At 36.8% G+C, this 18437-nt stretch overlaps 1 protein-coding gene across 31 annotated transcripts in view; it reads left to right on the top strand.

Annotated features, from left to right (window-relative positions):
- The window catches only part of MLIP (muscular LMNA interacting protein), a 262050-nt gene that overhangs the window by 129545 nt on the left and 114068 nt on the right, over positions 1–18437 (top strand). For 19 of the 31 annotated variants that reach the window (XM_080666519.1, XM_080666542.1, XM_080666522.1 and 16 more), the window contains one exon: positions 6096–7664. The exons of the other annotated variants lie outside the window; for them this stretch is intronic. In XM_080666519.1, the coding sequence (XP_080522645.1) occupies positions 6096–7664 (1569 nt within the window). The remainder of the gene's footprint in view (positions 1–6095; positions 7665–18437) is intronic. 31 annotated transcript variants of the gene reach the window in all.

Below are 18437 nucleotides of genomic sequence, written 5' to 3'. Positions count from 1 at the left end.
TGCTTATTAAAATAAATCCTCTATACATAGCTTTTGCTTTAGAGATTTAGAGATTGAAGACTGAAAAAAGCTGGTAGATTAAACTTCCTTGTTAGATTCTGTTAACTGCTGGGAGGACTAGCTTAGGATGACTGAAGTAGTTCCTGAAAAATGGCATTAATATTAAGATGCTGGGAAGTAATATGCACCTGACAATCATCTGGATGACACTCTAGCTGCTATCTGGATGACACTCTGGTTTGCTCAAGTAGGTGAGAGGTGATCAGTGTAGTAGCTCAGATTCTGGGTGGGCTCTCTTGGTCATATAATTGCCTTGAGGCAGTAGTGATAATGTAGAGGCCCTCATTCTTTTGTTATACACATTCCTAACCAAGTGATTTTTAAAACATATTTATTTATTTTTGAATGAAAGTATACCAGTAGTTGGTATACACTTATATTAGTTTCATGTGTACAATATAGTGATTACATCTTACAATGTGATCACCACAGTCAAATTTAGTAGCCATCCGTCACTATGCAAAATTTTCACCATAATATTGAATACTAGAGGCCTGGTGGACAAAAATCGTGTACCCGGGGGGTTCCCTCAGCCCGGCCTGTGCCCTCTTGCAGTCTGGGAGCCCTCAAGGGATGCCCAACTGACGGCTTAGGTCCGATTCTCGAGGGGAGCAAGCCTAAGCCTGCAGTCAGACATCTTTAGCGCTCCCACGGAAGCAGGAGAGGCTCCCGCCACTGCTGCTGCACTCCCAGCCATGAGGCTGGCTTCTGGCTGAGCAGCACTCTCCCTGTGGGAGTGCATTGACCACTAGGGGGAAGCTCCTGCATTGAGCGCCTGCCCCCTGGTGGTCAGTGTGTGTCATAGCAACTGGTCGTTCCACTGTTTGGTCTATTTGCGTATTAGCCTTTTATTATATAGGATATTTCCTTTTATCTTTGAAAAGTCACCAGGTGGTGATTTTAATTTTTTAACCACCTTTCTCTAGTGATCTTCCCACTGCCACCTCCCCATTTCCCTTCTTGCTTGAGGTGAGGATATGATTCTGTCCTCTTAATCTTTTTGTCACCATCTATGGTGAGTGAGATTGGACACACTTAGGAGAATTTTTCTTACTCTGTGGGAGGCCCCAGGCTCTGCTCTGATGCTGGTGGAATCGGATGCTGTTGCTTCCTCTGGATGAAACATCATTTGTACCATTAGCTCAGAGGATAGAGGAAGTACATTTATGGGAAATCAAGTTGCTTTCACAATTCCAGCAGAAAGATGATGGAGCCTTTAAAAGGAGGGTCTCCTGACTTGATATCAGAACTCAAATTTTTTTCCCCTCGCTGGTGAGGTAAGACTGAATTGGCCATCAGAGTCACTGTTTTCTCCGTCCCTCACCTAACCTCACTGTCTGGAGTCTGTAGCAGAGTTAGAGGGGACAATCTCTGAAGGAGGTGATGAGGCCTTTTTTAAGGAGACACTATGTCCCTGCTCTATGTACTTTTGTTCTTACATTTACAGGATACTTCTTCATTCTTGCAGGAAAGCAATATGCCATGCACTAGACACTAAGGGGATAAACTTTAAAAGGCATAGCACCTACCTTCAAGGAACTTGAAAACAGATGCACCTGAATGACAATGAAAGGTAACACATTCAAGGAACAGATGCACCTGAATGACAATGAAAGGTAACACATTCAAGGAACAATGGGAAATGCAGGGGAGGACACCTAAATCAGCCTCAAACCTCAGGAAAGGTTCACATTGGATGAACTAAAGTGTAAAGATTAAGTACAAGTTTTCTGGGCAAACAAGCAGTGCTTAGGCATTTCTAGGAATCAGCAGAGAGAAGTTCTAACATATAAGAGAAGAGGCTGAAAAAAGAGAAGGACTGATGAAACAGATGCCACAGATAAAGCAGTTTTGAAAAGGAGGGAGAGATGGGAAGTGTCAGATTCTAGAGAGAAATCAGAAAAGATAAGGGATCCAAGTGCCTGTTGGGTTTAGAAAATGATAAATCATTGTAGACAATGGTGATAACAGTGCCTGTGGAAGAGAGGGGTGGGAGGACTGTTAAGAAGCCAGTGGAAAGTGTATTAGTTTTCCATTGCTGCATAACAGATCTCCATAAATTTAGTGGCTTAAAGATGTTTATTCTATTTATTTGCTCTGCTATTTTGATCTCTAACCTTTTGGTTCATTTTTTAAAAACTCACTTGATTAGGTCATACCCACACAGGATAATTTCCTGTTTGATTAACTTCAAGTCACCTGATGAGGGACTTTAATTACATCTACAAAATTCCTTTCCCTTTGCCAGGTTCTATTAATTAGAAGCAAGTCACAGCTTCCACCCATACTCAAGGAGGGGATTATACAAGAGTGGGATTCTGGGAAGTCACTTTAGGGTGTGTTGGCCATGAAAAGGAAATTAATACAGTGATTGTATGGTAAAGATGTAACTGTCAAGGGAACAACATGGACCTGTAACTATGGGAAAGACAGGATCCACTTTGATCTTAGTGTATGTATATGCATACATTTCTAATTAGCTTTTACTACTTAACAAACCATGCCAAAATTTAGTGTTTGTAAAGAACAACCTTCAGTTTAGCTCAGAAATCTGCTGGTCAACAATTTGGCAAGGTTCAGCCAGGTGGTTCCACAGGACTGGATCCTTGTTGTGGTTCACTTATGTGTCTGCAACTGGCTTCTGGATTGGTTTGTAGATGTTAAGCTGTCTGGTGGCTTGTTAGTTGAGATGTGGTATTGTATTTTCCAGCAGACCAGCTGGACTCATTCACATTATGGCAATGTTCTGCACTCAGCAAGCCAGTAAGCTCCAATGCACACTGCTTTTCTACACTGCTTCTTTTATCACATTTGCTAATGATCTACTGGCCAAAACAATTATATGGCCAGTTGAGCTAACAGGGCGAACAAAAGGAGTTTGCCTTTTTAATGAAAAGACTAGAGAATGGTAAAAAATTTTCTAGCCCACTAGATGATATTTATTATGATGTTTTAAATATTAGAAAAATTCTGCTTTATATTTATGTTAAGATGAGAGAGCTAGTAAAAAAAACACAAACACACACAAAAGGATGAATACATAGCCTAGGAGAATAACTGATGAAATGTGATCCCTAAGAAGACAGGATCTTCTGTGACTCAGAGTATATAGAGAAAATTAACCTTTAAAAAGTGAAAAGTCATAATTTTTCTAGAATAAATAAAATAAAATGAGGGTAAATCGAGAAAATTGGATTTTCCTGGTAATCTCAGTTTTCCTTGGAGAAAAGGAATCTACGTTGTTGAGTATAGTGAGAGAATGGTGGGAAAAGGGTTCATGGTGAGTGTTGACTTTTTGGAAGATCTGTTGTTCAGAACAGGAGAGCAAGCTGATGACAGCAGAACATTGCAAGTATCCTCTGTTACTGAGATTATGTGAATGTATTCCAGGATTCAGGAGAGTCTTTCTAGGAAAAGAGAGTTTTGAGAATGACTTTGGAGGAGGTGTGTGGTAAGGGGGCTCAAATAATCAGAGGAGGGTTTGGAATTGGAGTACATAGTCAGTGGTAGCTCTGAAAGGTGTTTGAAGCAAAGGACTCAACAAAGATCAGGTTAGAAATAAATAGTGGAGAAGAAGGAGAACAAGTTTGAGGGAAAAGGAATTAGAGCAACAGTAACAAACCCAGTAACAAACAGCATGAGGAGTTATTAATGGGAGAGAATGAAAGGATGGAAATAATTTATAGACATCAATAGAGAAATAAGGGATTTACAGGGAAGAGGTAAAATAAAGGCTGGGCAACTGACTGAGCATTTGACAGGTATCCATTCTTTCTGCATAAAATCATTCATGTCTTTAGCTCCTCTTTTAAAAAACTAATTGATGAGAGGAACTCAGGACAATGAGTATTTTTCATTAAAAAATGCATTCTTCACTCCTTGAAATTTTAAAGAACCATGGTGCCCCCCCCTTTTTTTTATTAAGGTATTATATGTGTACATATCTTACCATTGCCCCCAGTGCCCCTTTTTTTATTAGTATAAATTAGAATAACATCAGAGTATATTTACAAATTAGAAATGAATATATTATAAATACTTCTAATATACAGAATATAAAAATATGTAGATTAATATAAACAATAAACATTCTTAGATTTTTCAGAGTTTTTCTTTTAGAAGTTCTTCATAATCAACTATTAAAAAGTACAATAAAACTTTGAGTTACTTATATTAGTTAAAAATATGACTTCATGTAGTAGAAAATTTGGTAATTAGAATCCATGCTCTTGAAAAAGTTTGTTGGAACAATATTTTCCCCTGAATGAGATCCTCAAAATTATGGCCCTATGATTTTATCATGAAATTTTGATGAATAATCAGGATAAATTAATGAGTTTGTCATATAAATTGAAGTTATTTGGAAACATGACTGTTTCCAAGATAATGGGATTTTGGGGTTCTATTACTAATTTATAAAATTCTTTACTAAAAGCTGTGGCACAACATGAAAAGGCACCCTACCAGGTCTTGAAATGTTTTCATTCCTTCTGTGAGGAGACCATCATTGGAAATAATAAGAGAAGAATTTCATTTATGATTAATCACATGAAACAGTTCTACAACCACTGAGGGAATTTTTAAGCTTTCTTTCTCAATTTCTCTGCTTGATGTTTTCAATTATCCCATATTACGGATATTCTGGGTTATGCCAATGTACTCAAATATTATTTATTGTGGCAAGAATTTTGTGTTGCAAATACATATGTGGCTTACATATAAAAAGAAATGAATATTTTGGGTATGTTTGCTCAGAAACTGGAAAGTCTGGGGTGAGTTGTTTGAATTTATTACTTTTAAATATTTTTCAGAACTCAAAACTATATATGAAAATCTTTACATTAGAACTGATGGATACCTTAACATGGACACCTTAAGCAAAACCAAGAAGTATCTTTTACTGAATTTTTAAATCAACCTTTTATTAAGTTTAAATATTATGGTCATACATTTTCCTGCTATGTAATGTAAAAAATATATACATATAAAATCACTTAATAAATATTCATTAATTCCCTAAATTCTTTGTTAGACACAAGTAGTTTCTCTTATGAACTGATGGAATCAAATCAATAATTTTGAAAGAAAACCTCTGTTTAAAAGATTTACTTTAGACTCACTTATAATTTTAGTATTTGTCTTAAAAAAAGAGCACAGGAATACAAACACCCTGTTATTTCACAGGCTCACCCTAGCCTTGCTTGACAAGGATACATTATTTCTTTATTGTCTGTTTATTTTGTGTGGAATTGATGAGTTAGTTGCACTGTTTAAGGTAGATTACATTTGTAAAGTACTCCGGATTCCTTTGATATGAAAGAATATGTGTCCCTTTTAGTAACAAATGACCAAGTTGTTTGTTATGTGTTTATCCTGGCAAGTAATTAGGGAAAATATTTTTGTAAGCTAAAATTCCCTCTCTGTTTTGGACTTTGCTTTCACTCTCTCATTATTTATCATTGTATATTGATATTGGGTGCTACATCTTTTGAATTCTGGGCATTTTTTTTTTTTTTGGTTCACAATATGTAACAGTAGTCCAGATTTTTAGAATTTCAAACTTTGAAGTATGTTAAATTTTTTGAGGACTGTAGTCATTATTATTATATGATGGTTTATATTCTTACAATGAAAGAAAATCTATTTCATTTTCCGAGGTGAATTTTGAAATTTAGATTGACGATGATTTAAATCTTTTCAAATCACATAATTCCAAATTAAGATACCTCTTTTAGATTCTGTCAATGAATCATTTTCTAAATGGAAATATGCAAATATAATTTAATATCGATGCTCATTCTGGGGAATAAATGAGCTGTTGTATATAATACTTCAAGTTTTCTAATATTCTTTTCCAAATTCAAAACAATGCCTCTTTGGCAAAACAGAATTTCTTCCATTTTTATGGAGGTTTAAGGTGCCTCTTTTCATGTAAACTATTAGGACTGTTTGCATAAACACACAAGTGCTAAGACTATTTTGATAGTTTTACAAATAATGTCCTATTACAATCTGTCTGTTTCTCTCTCCTCCAGTCAACTTCTTCCACTACCTCTGAGCAGCTTGCCTGTAAACCACCTGCTTTCTCCTTTGTTTCTCCAACTAATCAGAAAGCACCACCTGACCCCTCTAAGCTCGGAGGGGCCTCTGCCCTAGAGGAGTTCCACACTAGGAGGCTGGATGCCCATGGGGCCTTGGTGGAAGAAACAGCTACGTATTTTCAAACTTCTGCTCACTCGTCACCCTTTTTTGCATCGAAGGGCACCTCCTCGACGTTTCAGTTTCCCCATTCCACCCAGTTATCAGGTTCTAATTTGTCCAGTCCCAGTGAAGCAGATCAGAAACCTGGGCGGACCTCGGAAGTTCTGAGGAAGACTGCGTCGGCCTCACATGTCCTTAGCCCTGGAGAAAGTCTGAGACCCTCTTCTCCTCCACCATCCTCCAGTGCTTCTCTGAAGTCAAATTCAGCCTCATACATACCAGTCCGTATTGTCATGCATTCACTCTCTCCAAGTCCCAAACCATTTCCTCCCTCTCTCCATGGCTCTTCTTCCACTATCTGTAGCCCAGTATCTTCTAGTGGAAATCTCTCCAGGTCAGGGGTGAAATCCCTGGTGCCCTCCCGGCTTTCTCTTCTCACTGCCATCCTCAAGTCAAACCCTTCTCACCAGAGACCTTTGTCCCCTGCATCCTGTCCCACTTTCTCTCTCAACTCCCTGGCTTCATCCACACTCACACTTGATCAAAAAGCAAAGCAAGCCCCATCCACACCTAAAAAATCTCTCTCAAGTTGCTCACTGAGCGCCAGGTCTCCTGGGCAAAGGGAACACCAGGATTCTGAATTTAGCCAGCCATCCTTTCACTTACCTTTTTTCACCCAATCTGCTCCCCTTCCTCAGGCACACCCCCTTTCTCCCACAAAACATGAGAGTAGTAGCCTTGCTTCTTTGAATGTAGAGAAAACACCATCACCCACTTCTTTGAAAAGTAATCCAATCCCCTCCCTGCTGCAAACAAAGACATTGAGTCCTATAGGTCTTCCTCTTGCTTCACAAAGATTTTATCCTTTTTCTTGGAAGAACAAAAGGGATGCTGACCTCGGGGGTCCAGAAAAGCCCAGGAATATTTACACATATCCTTCTGCATCAGACTCCTCTATGTCACCGTCTGCATTTCCCACTAACCAAAGAGCCACACTCTCCTCTCCAGAGAAAAGTTTCCATCCTTCCCCAGTTCTTTCAGACCTGCTACACAGATCCCAGAGAGCATCAGCGCAGCTCTCTGGCCAAGGGCAGAATCCTTCTGCTCCTACTTCACCACCTGTCTCCAGTGCTAGCTCTGCCTCTCTTCCCAAATTGGGGTCCTCCCCTTCCCCTCACGCTAATCTTGCCACTCAGGCACTCCAGCTCAGTCCTTCAGCACTGCACCCAAATTGTGGCAGTGGCACCTTACCTTCAAGATGTGGGAAATCGGAAAGCTCAATATCTGACCACAGGTCATCTGTTTCAACCCCATCACCTTCCACCTCTCTAACAAGAACCAAGGAGCTGATTTCACCTTGTGCATTTTCCATGCCAACAGACCCTGAGAATAAGAAACCCAAGGTATTTTTTGCATGTTGCATGGTGCATGCTTATTTTGAAATATGGAAGATTTTTTTTTTTGAGGACTGGGTAAAACCAGTGATTATGACATTCATTCTATTCCTATGTGAAAGTACAAGTGTGGGGTTGGGGTGTGGCTAGGATTTGGTATATTTGAACATGGAGTTGAATTATAATCTGTCTAAAGTTGTGCATGTTTCTGTGAAATACTGATTTTGTATATCCTCCTGTTATGATAAATTCTTATATTTTTATTGTTTCAGGCATAATATGGGTTATATCATTGATTCAAAAGCTGGAATTTAAAGCAGCTAGTAGAGATTTGGTGATATGATACATGTCTAATTATTTAATAACGTGGAATCAATTATCCATAAAAACATCCTGTACTGATAGAATTACAGATAGGATTAGTGTAAAAAGGAATATTATCTTAGATCTAGGCCCATATTCTAGGCCAGTGGTCGGCAAACTCATTAGTCAACAGAGCCAAATATCAACAGTACAACAATTGAAATTTCTTTTGAGAGCCGAAAACCGACTTCTGTGCATGGGCCATGAAGTTTCAATCCCACTGTATGTGCACGCCCACACGTGGCATTTTGTGGAAGAGCCACACTCAAGGGGCCAAAGAGCCGCATGTGGCTCGCAAGCCGCAGTTTGCCAACCACTGTTCTAGGCTAAGCCAATTTAAAAACTTTCTATTTCCCTTGTCATCATTCATTTATAAATATTAATTTTTCACCTTCTACCAGGTTTATTTCATTATTGCTCTTCATACCTCAAGTTAAATCAATATGCATTTAGCTATATCCACATAGGGCAAAAGGAAATAGAAATTTCCTTTATATGTGAAAATGATTTGATTTACAATAAACACAAAAACACTTAGTAATTTGAAATACAGAGAAAATAGACAGGCTGGTTATAAGGAAATAGAATTAAGAAAGTAGAAATATTGACTTTTGAGTACTCCAAAGCAACCCACTGAGCAGAGATGTGAAACTGGCATTTATTTTAATACTAGAAGCCTAGCGCGCGAAATCGCGTGGCCCCGCCCACCTGCACGCTCCTTGCTGTGCTCACAGCCCCACCCACCTGCATGTGCCTCACCGTGCCCACCCGCCTGCTGCCAGCCTTGCTATGATTGGAGCCTGTGGGCCGTGGGGGAGGGACTGAGAGGTGCTCCATGCACTTCATGGTGACCAGTTGTTTGGTCGTTATGGCGTATGGCCATGGGCTTTTTATATATATAGATAAGAAGGGAAATATTTGAAGTAGTGATCCACAGAGCTCATTTCTTTTGGAAGAAGGCAACACTGCTATAGAACATGCCAGCTTCCCAGCTATTCTCAAATAATTTAGAATGTGCATATTATACACCCAGAGCTTGGTCATTGCTATATAAATAAAATAAAATTATGAAAGTGCTTGTATTAAGAGGGAATTCAAATTTTCAGTTCAGTGCATTGAAGTAACACAGTTTTACTGCTTTCAATTTCCATGGAGACTGTGTCCAACTCTGTTTGAAAGATGAACTTAAGATAGGAAAGATAAAACAACTCACGTGCTCTTACTAATGATGTAGTTCAACTTAAAAAGCATGCATGCATTAAACACCCACTGTATGCCTACCACTATACTAGATTTTTTAAGATGTGTGTATAAATGTGTTTCTGTGTGTGTTTAAGGAAAGTAAGAGACCATTTTTTTCTCTTAAATTTTTTTATTCAAAAAATACATATGCATAATGTGGAGAAGCTATCTAGAGTTATTAAATCTACAATAATGCTAGAAAACAAGTATAAGGAAATATTAACATAATATAATACAGTTTACATATAATTGTACACTGAATTTGATATAATAGAAATATCATGAGAGTCAGGCCAGTTGAAATATTTAGTATTTATCTTAATGAAGAGAAAGGAGTTGATATTTCAGAAAAGGTAAATAACCTGACAAATATATAGAAGTTGATTCCAGGGAAATGTAAGTGGAGACATAAGAAGATTGGCTTATCATCGAATAGTGATGATAATAGTAATGACGACTATAGTAACAGATATCAAATGCTTTCTGTGAATCAAGAAGTATCCTAGTAGTTATTCAAAATAGTTAAAAATTAATTAAAAGGGACAATGTCAGTTAATTTTATGACCATATGAGATTGGTAATATTATTTTCTCCATTTTATACACCAAGAAACTGAAGTTCAGTGAACAATTTATTGTTTTATAGCTGTAAAACAACAAAAAAACCATATCAATTATTATTTTGTCTTTATTTAATAGTTCTCATGAAGAAAATAATTTTTATAGAATAATGATAAGAATTATCAATTTATATAATATTTGAGCCATTTAAAAATGTCTTATTAGAGATTATTAAGTCCTTGCATTTTAAACTTTCAAAGCAAATGGGATAGAGGAAAATCTAACATTTTTATAACTCTAAATTGAAAATCTTATTTATTTGAGGTAAAATGACCTAGTGATTATCTTCTTAATGCATATGCAATTATGAAATTTATTTGTGCTATATTACAAAAACCTGGTGATGTAAACATTATCATTTTCTGAATTTATTAATAATTATTGCCTGAACCCTATGGCCATGCACCTAAGTCATTCCTCACCTTTGTGGGAAATGACTGTACTCTGGAGGCTTCTTCCAAGTGTTTCTGTTTGTAGTCACTTTGCTTCATTCATGTTTTGTCCTGTTTTGGGAGAGAGCTGGAAGAGGCTTGGCCCAGCGGGGCTTTTGCTAAAGCCAAGTCCTTTTTTTGTTCTAAAATCAAGTTTGTTAAAGACCTGTTTTTCCACAGCTCATTTACTGCTCCCAATATTAAAGAACTTTCAGCATTTGCCCTCTATTTTGTTTATTTTCTTTATTTCCAAGCTAAAAACTAAGCTTCTAGGAATGCACGATAAATTTGATGTAATTAAAATGTAAAAATATTAAGAAATTATAATTTGTCTATTTTTACCTGATCCTTTGAACAGAAAAATATTTCTTATAATGGGTAAAACTTATGATAACTTCTGCAAAAGGAGTCACTCTCTGAGACATGCTGTTCTTTGTCTATTTATTTCTTCCTTGCTTCTTGCTATTATCTCTCCAGGTAAAAAAATCAGCCTGCATATATATATTTTGCAAACTATTTTTGCAGAAATTGTAACCTGAATATAAAAATTCATTAAAATGGATTCTGGAATAGGTAAATCTTATCCCAGTTTCTTTGATGTTTGACTAGTCTTTATTAAATTGGTAAGATTATTTTATAGATTGATGGGAGAAAATAGACAAAAGCTTTGGTATATCAAAGAATTTATATGCCTTTATGGATTGTTTCTTGTCTTGCTCCTTTTTCTGTGCTGCTAATCTGAGCACAGGGCTATCTTTGAAATTAAAAAGCTTCAGATATATATCAGCTCCACTTAGTGCCACATCCTAAAAAAGGAAAGAGGTCCTGGAATACAAATGGCCATCATATTAAAACATGAATACTTGAATGACATTAGTTCAAAGTCTGGGCCCTGCTGGCCTTTGATATGAAAATAAAATGTAACAGTAGAACATGCTGAGCTAAATTCAGGTACAAAGTATGTGTAATGTTTCTTTTTCATAGTTCAAATCTTAAGGTTCTGAATCTGTGTGTATTAGTTTGATACAGTTAACATATTTTAATATCAGATATAGTTAAGAATAACATTTCACAATATGATCAGGGCTGTAGACAGGATGGACATTTCCCAGTATGTTGTTCAGGCTACTCTTTGATCAACATATATGTTGTCTGAGATATTTTTAACCCCTTGGGAAAGCCTAAATATCACAAAATTAATCCATGGAGTTGTATTCACGTTCTAATATATTTCGCATTTATTTATGAAACAGCTTAAAATTTCTCCTAGTGAGTCATGATGTTCCATACACTCACCCCCAAGATGATGGTGTGCCTGTGTTGGCCTTAAAGTTATTTGGAAACATAGCATATTTAAGGAATTAGTTGGGAGCTTTTTGATATCTTATGAACTTGTAGCTGGTATTATTTTTTTTAAATAAACTCTCTTTCCTTTAAGGCATCTAAACATTTCTAATTATATCATACTGGAAACTTGGTGGCAACAGTCTTTATGTAACTTTCTCCATTTCTGCTAATCTGTATATAATCTGGGAAATGAGCAATATGAAATATACCTCCATGAGCTAAAATGCTTAATGAGGGTTCAAACAAACCACTCATTCATTCAATAAATATGTACTGAGTGCTTATTATGTGCAAGGATATGTGCAAGGCACTTTTCAAAGTTGCAAGGATATATTGCCACAAATAAAATAGCAAAAATGCCTGCTCATAGAAAGTTTATATTCTGTGGTGGCACAGAAATAATCAATAATAATCCCCCTTCCCAAATAAATACATTTTCTTGTGTGTTAGAAGGACATATGTGGTAATGAAAAAGTATAGCAGGGTAAGGGATGGTGTCACAAATTAATATTGGGTGGTCAAGGTAGGTTTCTTTCCGAAGGTGACATGCAAGGAGGTGTTGCTCATAAGAGTACAGTCAGGAAAAATCCCTGAGGCCAGAGAGTGTTTGGCAGATACAAAGAACAGGGGAGCCAGAATGGCCAGAGTGGAGTGAGTGAGGGAACTTGAGGTTGTCAGAAGGAGATGTGACTGTGAGTTATTGTAGGCCAGTGAGATCTTGCAGGCCACTTCTAAGCCTTTGATTTTTAATTTGAGTAAAACAGGAAGCAATTGGTGTGTAGGGGGAAGGTTAAATAGATAACTGACAATCTTATCTATCTGGCTGTGTGTGAAGAACAGACTCTAAGAGAGTGAGAGAGGAAGTAAGGAGTCCTTAAGAGGCTATTGCAGCCCTGGCCAGTGTTGCTAAGTGGTTAGGTGAGGATTAACAACAAAAAAGAGGCTATTGCAACAATCTAAGCAATAGTGATAGTGGCTCTGGGAGGTTACAGCAGTGAAGACAAAGACAGCATTTCTGTATATATTTTGTAGGTAGAAAAACATTCAGCAATCATTAAAGCTAGCCATATGTGAAAGAGTAGAACAGCTAAACTACACATATGTGCCTCCTTGTTTCCTTTTTGTCTTTTACTCTACCTCCTACTCCACAGAGTTCTTGGCACCTTTCAGGGGATTCTAGATTCATGATTCTCCCATCCCTGCTATCTGTCATGTCCATCTCTATACTAACCAATGCTGTGTCCCATTTTCTTTGCTTCTCTCCAGCCAGGTTTTCTGGATTCATCTTAGCAATGATTTACAATGTCAGGGATTGACAAACCTTTTTTTATTTTTCACCCCTTGGGGAATATTTGCATTTTAATTGAGAGAAGCTTGTGCAGTTTAACTCAAAGAACATACTTAGGAATATATCCCAAGAAACTAGAAACACCAATCAGAAAGGATATATGCACCCCTCTGTTTATAGCAGCACAATTTACTTAAAAAACAACAGGGATTCAAGGTCATGAGTTCAAACCTGAAAGTTCAGATCATTGAAGGAAGATGACTTTAGGAACTTAACGCATTGGAAATGTCTCTGGGGCATGCTTGAATAGGGAAAGAGAGTCTTCAACATCTAAGACTTGGCCTGAAGATGAGGAACTAAAATTTTGGGTTTTTATGTCCTCTGAATCAGCATAATTTTCTCAATTAAATACTTTAATTTTAGTCAAATATTTGTTCTTGCCAGGATGATATTAGGTTTTGGAAATAATATTAAATTCTCCCCTTAAAGATGTTACAGGGTAATAGGGATCGCAAAAATATTATAATACAATGAAATAACTATTATACATTTAGAGTGCTAGAAGCACAAAAGGATAAATCAGTCATGGAGAGGGCCCCTGGGAAAAAAGTCTAGGAAATTTTCTTAATAGATACCACTGTCATCTCTCCCTCTCCTACTCCTCCACTTTAGTTATAAAAATCATTATAGAGATTGTGCTCTGCCAGTGATCCAGATATAAGGGAGATGTCTGGCAATCTCTTCTGTGAGTTGGATCAGGACCTCAGTTGAGCTTTCATCTGAAGGAGAGTCTGACTCAGGCAGTGCAGGCATGTCACTGAAGAGCAGGAAGTATATGTATAGAGTGATGCTCTCATCTTTGTTCATCGATGCTTCTGGCAGGAGAAGTTGGCCATAGTGAAAGGTAGCCTCTTCACTAGAGTTCTCTTTTGTCATTTATGTAATCCGAGGTTCTGCTCGTCACCTTTACTTAAAGTGTAATCATGAGTTCAAATCCCCAATGCTTCAGGCGACTAATATAGTTCACTTTGAGATCTTCTGGGTCTTTATTACTAGAGCCTGGTGTGGAAATTTAGGCAACAGGGGATAGGACAACAGGGGTGGGGAATATTTTCTGAAGGAGAAGGATATGCTCTTGCTATCTCCACCCTCACATCCAGGATTTATAGTGTAATATCTAGGATTGCCTATAAATAGGATTAGTTCTGATAAACGTATGTCCTAAAACTCCATTTCCTTTTCTAAACCTAAATTTTGCAGTGTACCTGTCATGTAGTGGATATTTAAGACATATTTATTGGATGTTGACTAAAAGCATAGATTACAAATTGGAGGGATACAATAAGTATCATTAATTTTTTTGCTAAATTCAGGGTCAGGTTGGTCAGGTCTACCTTCTGTGATTTGCTGAAGGTGATTCCAACCTGTAATATGACAGTCTATTATTCAAGTTATAATTACCTTGACTAGAGTGATTTCTAATTTTAAACAAAGGAAGGGAAAGAAATGAATCTGGTTTAATACCTGGAAGCCTTAGAATGCTGAGGAAGAAATATGTTCCAAATTAGAATGTTGTTAAAAGAACCCAGAGGAAATATAGTGAACCTAAAACATATCTCTTATGGCAACAAGAATGATTTTCAGACTGAAAAGAGAAAGCTATATATGTCTTAGAGATGCATAAAGCCTAAGATAGATGAGGAACTAGAAAGATTGCCTAGTTATGAGTAAGTTCATATTTCCTGGTCTAGATAAATTGTGTCTGAAAACAGATGACATTTCTACTTCTATTGCAAAACTATTGTAACTGATGGGAAATAAGAGATTTACCAGGGAAAAAGGCAAGCCATATGTTCCATTTTTTAAAAAAATGGAAGATAATTTCTAAAAATTATAACCTATATTCTTAGTTTGTGAATGTTTACAACAGTTATAACTGGAAGTCAGACATTTTTTTCAAGCAACAGACCTTTATTTATTGAATGCCCTCCACATTCTAGCTTTTATGATATCTTTCACTATATCAAGAACAAAAAGAGATATTTGAGTATAATGACTTGTTTCTGTGAACTCACATTTATTCCAAGTGCTCAATCCAAACCATCCTCAAGGTCACTCTCTAATCCATTAACTTATTTCACATTTCTGCATATTATTTGTATTTCTAAAACTTTTCCTTTGGTTTCTTATTTGTTTATAGTTTGTCTCTATTCATGAGGATGCAAGCTCTAGAGAGTAAAGGCTTTGTATGTTTTGTTCACTGTACTTAGAGCAATGCATATCACAAAATACACAATAATATTTTGTTGAATGAATTCATGAATTGAACTGCTATATCCAAATGTATTTATAGGATTGATTGATGGCAGAACCCAGTAGGCAAGAGCTCTTTATCACTGGTATATGACCTGAATGAAAATATAAATGACATGCCTAACAAATGGTTCATGAAATAATATAAAAATTTTATCTTCATAGTTTACAGTGACAAACCAAATCTAGTCAGATGAAATTGGATAGAGATAATGCCTAAAGTACTATTTTTGGATCTAGAGAAAAAACATACCTACAGAATGGAGTTTGATTTCAACAAATATTTTAAAAAATAAAAGGATTAGAGATTTTAGGCCACTGTGAAGTTCTGGGAGCCAGAAATCCAAAGTCAGGGTGTTAGCAGGGCTGCACTCTCTCACATCTCCCAGCTTCTGGGGCTCCCGACTCTCTTTGGCTTCTGGCTGCATAACTCCCATATCTACATTTGTCCTCATATGGCCTTCTCCTCTCATGCTTCATATGATCCAACAATATGAACTAACTCCAACTTCACTCTCCTGTATATTCTAAACTCGCGACAAAAAACAAGGAGACAATTCTAATTATTATAATCTTCATTGTATTAGTTGACTTTATTGTCAAATCATAGAGGTGATGATTATATTCTACTTTGTGTTAAAAAATACATCTAGTTAAACACATGACTTTTCAAAATTTAAAGAAATATCAACAGAGCAAAATGATGAGAATAGTGAAATTCATCAGTTAAGGATTGGTAAGGAGGGGTTGATAGGAATAGCAGTATAACTATCATGCTGAAGAGAGCTCTTAGAATGCACATGATTCGAAGGGGAGAGAAATAGGAACAATGGAATGGTACTGTATTTTGGCTCAATATAAGGAAGAATTTTGCACCAATTCTAACAATTATGCTAAATGTGTTGCCTTGGAGGTAGGCAATTCTTAATGTGGTGGCAGAAAAGAGGATCAGGGAGATTTATGTCTTGGATGGGGGCGTTAAACCAGATGGCCTTCAACATCACTTCTGATTCCAAGATTCTATTGCATAATATGTGCATTAACAAGATACCTCTCTGTACAGGTTTCTCCACCTATAATCTTTAGAGCAGTTGAAGACAGGAGGACAAGTGTTATGATTATGCTTCCTGAAATGATAGGCCAGGGTATATGGTAAATAAGTGCACTGTTATTGAGCTGGAGTGTCTGCACCCAGATCCCAGCTATAACTTACTAGCTAGGGACCTTACATAAGTTATTTAACATCCCTGCACTTTAATTTCCATATATCAAATGGATATAATATAGTATCTGCCTAACAGGTTTTCCATTGTAATAATAAAATGAGGTAACACACAAAAAGCTTTTAGAATGATACCTGGCTCATAGTGATTGCTAGCTATTATTATTATTGTAGCTATTATTACAATTAAATAGAATAAAATCATCATGGAGTATTAATGATATATTTTATTTCATATTATTTGTCTTTAGATATTCTTTGGGAGAATGTATTATCTTATAGAGAAAGGATGGCTATTGGATCCAGGCAAGCCTGGATGTCAAACCTGTTTCTTTTTATGGGCTGGTTAGTCTTAGACTAGACTACACCTGACCTCACCGTATCTCCTTTTGCTAATGACTCTTTAGTTACAGGCTTCTGAGAAATTAAATGATGCAATATATATAATTTTCCCAGTAATAAATGTCAGTTCTTATTCCCCATGAAGAGATGACATTTTATTTTATTTTTTTATCCAAATAAGTTATTGTCTACAGGCCATAGCAGTTCAGAGTGAATATAGAGACTTAGGGCTTAAAAGGGACCTGAGACTTCTTTTGGATCTGGAATTTTGATTTCTCTTACCTTCATTGCACCAGTTTAATGAAGGTTATTTCAATTATATCCATAAAACTCAAGGATTTATTTGACTTGATTGCCCTGTCTTCTTCTGTAGACCGTTTAGTATGCTTTTTAGTGGAATGAGGCAATGTGGAGCTCTGTGCAGATTTCCCCTTGCCTCCGAGTCTCTGGGTAAGCTGCCTGAAACAGGGGCTTCTGAAATGATAGGAACCTTGAACTTAGTTAAGCAGCTTGGAACCCAGAGCGGTATCAAAGATGGGCTTTTGATTATGAATATTATCTTGATTTCTACAACTTCCTCATGTTCAGCCTTCTCCCCCCAATACTACACAAAATGAAACTATATTACACTGAGTTGTACTTAAAACTCAGGACATTTTATCATTTGATTCATTAACATTAATATATTAGAAAATACAGGAGATGATAAGGTCTAAAAAATAAATTTAACATCAAGAGCTTTCTAGTTTTTTCCATTTTAGAGTTAAATTGATGAAATTACTTCTATTCAAAATATGCTGCTTATTACACTGCTACTAAATTTTATGTATTCTGATCTTTGTTTTTATAAATGATGTAAGAGAATATATCGTGAGTTCAATATAATTTATTGGCATAATATTTGTTAATTATGGCACTATGAAAAACACTTTTCTTTGAAAATCAAAACAACAACAACAAAAAATAATAAAAAACAACCATCACATTGAAAGAATAGCACTCCTGTGAGGAATTGCTGCTAATGAGAAATTTATATATAACTTTCTAGAGAGTGATACTTTTGAATTCTGAAGCTATATATCATACTAGAAGCCTAGTGCACAAAATTCGTGCACTGGGGTGGAGGGGTCCCTCAGCCCAGCCTGCACCTTCTCGCAGTCTGGGACCTCTCACTCCTTACCACCCGCCTGCTCGCTGCTCCTTACCAGTTCGGCTTGCTGCTCCTTAGCGCTGCCGCGGAGGCAGGAGAGGCTCCCGCCACTGCTGCTGTGCTTGCCAGCTGTAAGCCCGGCTTCTGGCTGAGCAGTGCTCCCCCTGTGGGAGTGCACTGACCACCAGGCAGAAGCTCCTGTGCTGAGCGTCTGCCCCCTGGTGGTCAGTGTGCATCATAGCGACTGGTCTTTTCGCTGTTATGTCAATTTGCATATTAGGCTTTTATTATGTAGGATAATTGCCTATAATCACTAGGCTGATATATTACTGCTGTGATAGTTCATTGCTTCTCATTCTAATGAAATATTAACATGGGGAGCTGATTTTTTTTCTGTCAAAATCACGTTGGTCAAGCATAATAACTGTTTTCTTTGATAACTTGTCATTTAACCTGGTAGAACT

This window comes from Plecotus auritus (genome assembly GCF_963455305.1).
Source record: "Plecotus auritus genome assembly, chromosome: 4".
NCBI lineage: Eukaryota > Metazoa > Chordata > Mammalia > Chiroptera > Vespertilionidae > Plecotus > Plecotus auritus.
The sequence above is the reverse complement of the archived record's forward strand: the minus strand, read 5'-3'. Positions and strand labels throughout refer to the sequence as shown.